General features: G+C 68.4%; 2 protein-coding genes across 2 annotated transcripts; one reads left to right on the forward strand and one right to left on the reverse strand.

Moving 5' to 3' along the window:
• The first annotated feature begins 407 nt into the window (after positions 1 to 407).
• On the forward strand, positions 408 to 1,570 carry DDIT3 (DNA damage inducible transcript 3). The gene is made up of 3 exons (XM_026058503.1): positions 408 to 600; positions 700 to 876; positions 957 to 1,570. The coding sequence occupies exons 2-3, from the start codon at positions 727 to 729 to the stop codon at positions 1,398 to 1,400; spliced, it is 594 nt and encodes a 197-aa protein (XP_025914288.1). The 5' UTR covers positions 408 to 600; positions 700 to 726; the 3' UTR covers positions 1,401 to 1,570.
• MARS (methionyl-tRNA synthetase) lies at positions 1,527 to 6,864 on the reverse strand (the record flags this gene model as incomplete). The annotated part of the gene is made up of 22 exons (XM_026058502.1): positions 1,527 to 1,797; positions 1,886 to 1,999; positions 2,096 to 2,122; positions 2,224 to 2,295; positions 2,374 to 2,557; positions 2,637 to 2,741; positions 2,826 to 2,957; positions 3,042 to 3,255; positions 3,427 to 3,544; positions 3,654 to 3,749; positions 3,847 to 4,017; positions 4,098 to 4,172; positions 4,268 to 4,469; positions 4,587 to 4,790; positions 4,894 to 5,010; positions 5,157 to 5,269; positions 5,365 to 5,537; positions 5,616 to 5,691; positions 5,861 to 5,995; positions 6,088 to 6,166; positions 6,310 to 6,400; positions 6,804 to 6,864. Coding segments are annotated over 22 exons (2,712 nt in total), but the record flags the coding sequence as incomplete, so codon positions are not given.
• Position 6,865: the final 1 nt, after the last annotated feature.

The following is a 6,865-nucleotide window of genomic DNA, read 5'->3' on the forward strand; positions in this document are numbered from 1 at the left end:
TAGGGGGCGGCGGCGGCGGCGGCCCTTGAAGGGTCCCTCTGCCCCACAGAGGCCTGTAGCGCTGGGGGGTGGCGCCTGTGGCGTGTCCCGGGCCCTATAGAGCGTCCCTGGCCCCACAGAGGGGGTCCCTGACCCTGTAGAGCGTCCCTGACCTCACGGGGGGGGTCCCTGACCGCATAGAGTGTCCCTGGCCCCAAAGAGGGTGCCCATTATAAGGTCAACGGTGCTATAGAGCATCCATGTCCCTATAGGGGATGGAACCTCTATCTATGCTCTGTGGGGTTCTGCCCTACACGGCTGTAGGTGACCATGGTGGAGTCACCCCCCCCCCCCAAACCCTCTGAGGGAGGGGGTGGAGTCCGGACGCCTGGGTCCCTAGGAATGGGGGGGGTTGAGGGGGGGCTATAGGTGCCCTCTGTGCGGCCGGTGGCACTGCTGCAGCCCCAATCCCACTGCAAACCCCCACCCCACCCCGGGGCTGGCAGCACCAAGGGAGCAGGTGTGAGGTGGGGGCCCCAAACCGCCTCTGATCCTGCCCCTCTCCCTCCCCAGGCATCAAGGAGAAAGTGCGTCTTCATAGACCACCACACCTGAGAGCAGGTAAGGGGGGGGCTGTGGGGTGGGGGAGCACCACCTTGGAGCCCCCCCCCCCCACCGGAGTCCAGGCGGGGCTCAACCCCCTTCTTCCCCCTCACCCAGCACATCCAGCCTGGCCCAGTTGTGACGATGGCAGCCGAGTCGCTGCCCTTGGCGGGAGCCGCCGGCCCCAGCGCCCTGCCGGGCTGGGAGCTGGAGGCCTGGTACCAGGACCTGCAGGAGGTGCTGGCGGCCGCCGAGCCCGGCGGGCACCACCTGCTGCCCCGGGGGGCCGAACAGGTGAGCGGAGGGGGCCGGCGGGGCCGGGGCAGGGGAGGGACACCCTCCACCTGGGATTGGCTGCTCCCGTCTCCCTGCAGGAGGGGCCGGCGGAGCTGGCCACGCTCGACAGCACGGCCCTGCTGTGGAGCGCGGATGGGGCCGGCGCGGCAGGCTGCGAGCTGGACGCTGCCCTGGCCGCGGAGCTGCTGGAGCTGCTGGGGCCAGAGAGTGCGGCGGGCACGGAGCCGGCGGCGCCGCCACCAGGCTCTGCCTCCAGCGGGAGCTCCCCGGCCCAGACGGGCACTGAGGATGAGGAGGGGGCAGCCCTGGGGCGCGGGGCGAAGAGGAAGAGGCACGGCGGCGAGGCGACGGGCCGGGAGCCGGCCAAGCGGCGGGAGCGAGAGCAAGCGAACGAGCAGCGGGTGCTGGAGCTGACGGCCCACAACGAGCGGCTGCGGGAGGAGATCCAGCGGCTCAGCGCCGAAGTGGAGCGCACGCGGGCGGCCCTCATCGACCGCATCGTGAACCTCCGCCGCACCTAGGCGCCAATGCGGCACCGGGGCTGAGGACTCTGCTGCCCCACGGACTTGGGGGGGCAGCTACGAACTGGAGGGGCACTGCCCAGCCGGCACAGACTGATGCCGTTGGGAGGGCACAGCTTCCATGCGTCATTGTACAGTTCTTGCATTTTATTACACACATGTAACCCCCAGTGCGGCTCAGTCTGGTCTCTGGCCGGCACCGGGGGCCGCCCCCAGCCTGGCACGGGGAACCTGGGTGCCAGGGCTACTTCTTCCGCTTCCCCTTGGGCACAGGGACTTCAGGGCTCTTGCCCTCAGCCAGCGCCAGCTGCTTCTTCAGCTCCAGCAGTTTGGCCACCTCTGCGTCCACCAGCACCTTCTCCGCCTTGCTGGCCTTCAGCTGCCGCACGTGGTTGCCCTGGGGCAAGCGGGGGGGGTGAGATGGGAGCCCAGGGGGTGAGAGAAGGAGCAGGGGGGGTGAGATGGGGCAGCTCCCTCACACTGACCTGCTTGGCCACCTGCTCCGTCAGCTCCTGGATCAGCTGGGGGTCACCTGGAGCTGGGGGAGTCCCTGAGGCCGGAGCTGGAGGGGACCCTGAAGCTGGGGGGGTCGGTTTGGCCTGTGAAAAGATACGAAGGGGTGAGCTGGGGGCAGAGCTCTGGGGCTCCCCACCGTGCCTGGTGCTGGGGGGGTCACAGCTGCGCCAGGGAGTTACCTGGGGCACTAGAGTGAGGTCTTCAGGCTGGGAAAGGAAGAGAAAAGGCAGCAAGTGAAGAGGGACAGAGAGGAAAAGCAGAGGAGCGAGGAGGGAGCTGAGCCGGGGGCGCCAGAGCCCCCACTCACCTGCCCTCCCCCGAATCGCTTGCGCAGTGCTTCAATCTGGTCATGCTCCAGCTTCTGGAAAAGGGGGCTCACCTGGGGACAGGGAGAGAAGGGCTCAGGCCCTACCTGCGGTGCCGGGGGGGGGCGCAGCCCGTGTCCCCCTCCACCTACCGTGCCCACGCGGTGCCCAGCGGGCAGGGTGCAGGTGAAGTCATGGCCCAGGACGAAGCATTCCGGCGGGATGCAGAGCTGCGCCTGGATGGCCGCGCTGACGCTGGGCATGTAGGGCTGCACCATGACGGCCAGCAGGGAGGCCATGTTCACTGCCACGCCTGTCACCGTGCCCGCGCGCTGCCTGCCGGGCAGGGAACCCTCCGTCAGCGCCGGCTCCCGGGCCTGAGCCCCCCGTGCCCGGCCCCGTGTCTTCCCCCTACCTGTCCTCTTCATCTCCCTTGATCCGCTTCCAGGGCTCGTTCACCTGGATGTACTGATTGCCATGGCGGGAGATGCTGAGGATGCAGCGCAGGGCGTCGCGGATGCTGGGGGGGCAGAGGGAGGCTGAGCAGCTGCGGGGGGGACAGCGCTCCCCCCCGTGGGCCGTCCTGCCTCCCCCAGCCACACACCGGACTTTCTCCAGCAGCTGGTGGTACTGGTGCAGCTCCAGGGTGACGCGGGCCAAGAGCCGCTTGTCATCCGGCATCAGGACCATGGCGGGGACGGTGCCGCCGAAGAACTTGCACACGAACATCCCGGCTCTGGGGGCAGAGGGGCAGGAATGAGCACAGCCTGGGGACAGGGACGGTCCCCGGCCCCGTGCCACCTCCGGGGCACCTCGGTACCTGTTGATGAAGTTGCCCAGGTTGTTCAGCAGCTCCGAGTTGTTCTTGAGCATGAGGTCACTCCAGGAGAAGGCGCTGTCCTGCCCCTCGGGCCGCAGGTACAGCAGGTAGAAGCGCCAGATGTCCGCAGGGATGCCCGTGTCCTTGGCCATATCCCCAAACACCCCCACGCCCCGGCTCTTGGAGAACTTCCCGTCCTCGTAGTTCAGGTACTCTGGGGAAGCAGGAGAGACCCCCGGGGGGCCCAGGCATGGATCAGGCCTCCTCCCAGGCAGGGAGCAGCCCAGTCAGAGCCCCACACCAAGCTCCAGAGGGTTTCTAAGCCAGGGAAAGGAACATGGCCGTGTGTCCCTGCGTGGGACAAACTGCAGGGACCTGCCGGTACCTGTGGCGATGAGGTGGTTCACCAGGGTGTAGTTGTCATCAGCCCCCAGGAGCGAGCAGGGGAAGACGACACTGTGGAATGGGACGTTGTCCTTGGCCATGAAGTTGTACAGCTCAACCTGAAGGACAGGGGAGGGGACGTGAACAGGCGCCCCCCTTCCACGAGCTGGGGAGGGAACCCAGGCATCCGGGCTCCGTCCCCACCCCGCAGCAGCGCCAGGCTCTCACCTGCTGCGGGTTCTTCCACCACCGCTCCCACTGGTCAGTGTAGTTGGCCGTAATGGACAAGTAGCCGATGGGAGCATCGAACCACACGTAGAACACCTAATGGGGGGCGATACGTGAGCAAGGGACACCCAGGCAGGGCAGGATGAGGCCTGAAATGGCCACCCGGGGACAGACCCTGCGGCCAGGGAGCCACCTTGTCACGGAAGCCGTCGAGGGGCACAGGCGTGCCCCACTTGAGGTCGCGGGTGATGCAACGGGGTTTGAGCCCGTCCCGGATCCAGGAGCGGGTGATGTAACGGGCGTTGGCCGTCCAGTCCCCCTTGGTCCAGGACTGCTCCAGCCACAGCTCCAGCYGCTCCTCCAGCTGCGGGGGACACGCCAGGACGGTCAGCAGCGCCAGGGACAGCCCCGTCCCCTCCCCGCGCCCCCAGGGACAACGCTTGCCTTGGGCAGGTCCAGGAAGAGGTGCTGCGTGGGTCTCACCACAGGGATGCCCCTGCACAGCTTGCACTGCGGCCTCTGTCGGGTGGAGAAACGCGTGTCACAGCAGGYGCAGGACAAGGCTGGAGCATCCCAGACAGGGCCAGGGGGTCTCCGGCGGGTTCCCGTCCCACCTTCAGCTCCACGGCATTGATGAGTTTGCCGCATTTGTCGCACTGGTCCCCCCGGGCCTCCTCATAGCTGCAGAAAGGGCAGATGCCCTCCACAAAGCGGTCAGCCAGGAACCGCTGGCATCCCTCGCACCGCAGCTGCTCCACAGTGTCCTGCAGCAGGAAACCGCGGGCCAGCAGGCGCTGGAAGATGTCCTGGGCAATCCTGGGGGCCAGGGAAGGAGAGAAAGAGGAGGGGAACAACGCCCATCAGCCAGGAGACCCCAGAGAGCACATACCCCCTGTGCCAGCCCCTCTACGCGCGCCCCCAGGGGACGCTCACGTGGTCTGGTGAGGCGTGGTGGTGCGGCCAAAGTAGTCGAAGGAAATGTCGAACCAGCGGTAGATGTCGGCGTGGATGGCGTTGTACTTGTCGCAGATCTCCTGGGGCGTCAGCCCCTCCTCCACCGCCTTGGTCTCCGTGGCTGTGCCGTACTCGTCCGTGCCACACACGTACAGCGTGTTCCAGTTGCGCAGGCGGCAGTACCTGCGGGCAGGGGCCTGTGACGCCCGTGCAGGCCTGGGGGGCAGCACAGCCCCCCCCCCCCCGTGACGGGCCCCCAGGAGCCTCCCCCCGGCCAGGGTCTCACCTGGCAAACGTGTCGGCACTGAGGACGCAGCCAATGATGTTGCCGAGGTGGGGCACGTTGTTCACGTAGGGCAGGGCGCTGGTGATCAGGACGTTCCTCATGCCCTCCACGGGCAGCCTGGCACGGAGAGGGGCAGTCAGGGAGGGCACCAAGGGCAGCGGGGCCACCCCACCCCAGGACGGAGCAGCAGCAGCCTGGGAACCCTCTCCAGGACTCCTTGGAGACCTGGGACAGCCCAGCCCTGGCATCGCCTTGGGACTCACACAGGTTTCTGAGGCTGCCAAGGCTTGGGCAGTGCCGCAGCGCCGCGGGCCCAGGCATCCGCGGCGGCCCCAATTTCTTCCTCTGTCAGGGCGTGCTCGGAAGCTTCTTCCTCCTTGAGAGAAGGTGGCTGGTGAGCAAGAGGGCAGCTCATCCCGGCCAGGGTCCGCGTGCCTGTGGGCCGCAGCACCACGAGGGCTGGCGTCGCACCTCGGGCTCGTTACTGGTGGGTCTCTCCACGGCCAGGCAGGGCGGAGGCTGCTTCTGCAGGTAGGACTTGAACTCCAGCAGCCCCTTGGGCACCAGCACCGAGTCGGCAGCTTTCCTGCAGGCCTCCGAGAGGCTCATGCTCTGGAACCAGGTCCTCAGCGCCTTGAGCTCGTCTTGGAGAGAGAGGGCAGTTGTTAGAGCCGTGGGGGCCCAGAAAACATCCCCCCTCGGCAGCCCCATCTGGCTCTTACCTGGCAGGCTGGACTCGTCCTGCAGGACGGGGAACAGGGCGCCCCACACAACCACGTCGGCAACAGACTTGGCATCCTGAGTGCAAAAAGCGGAGTCAGGCCTTGGGGCAGCCTTCCGGGGGAACCTCAAAAGCAGCCTCGGATCTTCACCGTGAAGCCCCACCTCAGGGGCGGCAGCAGAGAGCCCGTTTCCCCAGGGACGAGGGACCATCTCCTCCCCGCAGCCACCCCAGGGCCCCGCTCACCCCGGCGAGGAAGGCAGTGCCCCTCCTGGACAGGCTCTGGTCGATGTAGGTCAGCAACTTCCCCAGGGCCGCCACCGCCTCCGCTCCCTTCTTCCCTTGCACCAGCTGGGCGTACAAGGCTGCCAAGACGGCGGGCTGGGGACAGGCAGACAGAGGGACGGCGTCAGGCAGGCCGGGACCGCGTCCCAGCCCTGCTGCGACAGCCGAGCTGTGCCCAAGACACTCACCTGCAGCTCGGTGGCTTCCCATTCGAGCCACTGGTTGGTGAGGTCGGTCGGCTCCTCTCCACTCGCCAGGAAGAAGTACCTGCGGGAGGGGAGAGCTGGAGGCAGCAGGTCTCGGCTCCCAAACCCTGCGCACCCACCGCGGCGTCTCCTCCGGGACGGGCAGCGCTGGGATGTGCCCCGGGCCCGGGATCCCCGGCACGCGCCCCGGCGACACACACTCACTGGCAGATGGCGTTGGGGGAGAAGAGGACGGTGCCGCTGTCCAGCTCCAGGGTGGGCACCCACGGGCGGCTCAGCGGCGAGAGCGGCTGCTCTGTGGGAGAGGAGGGGGCCGTTAGGGGCAGGCCGAGACCCGGGGCAGGCGAGGGGGGGGAGGAGGTACCGGGAGGGGGGGGTTCACGGGGTTGGGGGTGGTTACCGGTCCGGGCACGGGGACTGCTACGGAGAGGAGGCCCCGCACGGAGAGGGGGCGCAGGGCCGGTGCGTGCTGGGGGTTACCGGAGCCGGTGCACCGGGGGGTCCCATGGAGGGAAGGGGGTCTACCGGGCTGTGCATGGGGGAGCCCATGTGAGGGAGGAGGTTACCGGGCCGGGGGACGGGGGCGGCCCCACACCGGGAGTTACCGGTCCGGTAAGCGGAGCGGCCCCCCCCCCCCCGGGGCGGGAGGGGTTACCGAGCCGGCAGCCGCACGTGCGCGGCCCCAGGGCCGGTCTCACCTGCGGGGCCGCCCCAGGAAAGCCGCACCGGGGCGGCGGCGGCCTGCGCGGCCGCCAGCACC

The sequence above is a fragment of the Apteryx rowi genome, unplaced genomic scaffold (genome assembly GCF_003343035.1).
Source record: "Apteryx rowi isolate R43461 unplaced genomic scaffold, aptRow1 scaffold_1477, whole genome shotgun sequence".
Taxonomy (NCBI): domain Eukaryota; kingdom Metazoa; phylum Chordata; class Aves; order Apterygiformes; family Apterygidae; genus Apteryx; species Apteryx rowi.

What these genes read in the sequence shown, in the direction of transcription:
- DDIT3 (XM_026058503.1), top strand. Translation starts at nt 727, where the DNA reads ATGGCAGCCGAGTCGCTGCCCTTGGCGGGAGCCGCCGGCCCCAGCGCC. An exon ending in TGCCCCGGGGGGCCGAACAG is followed by an intron (nt 877 to 956) that starts GTGAGCGGAGGG and finishes GTCTCCCTGCAG; the next exon opens with GAGGGGCCGGCGGAGCTGGC.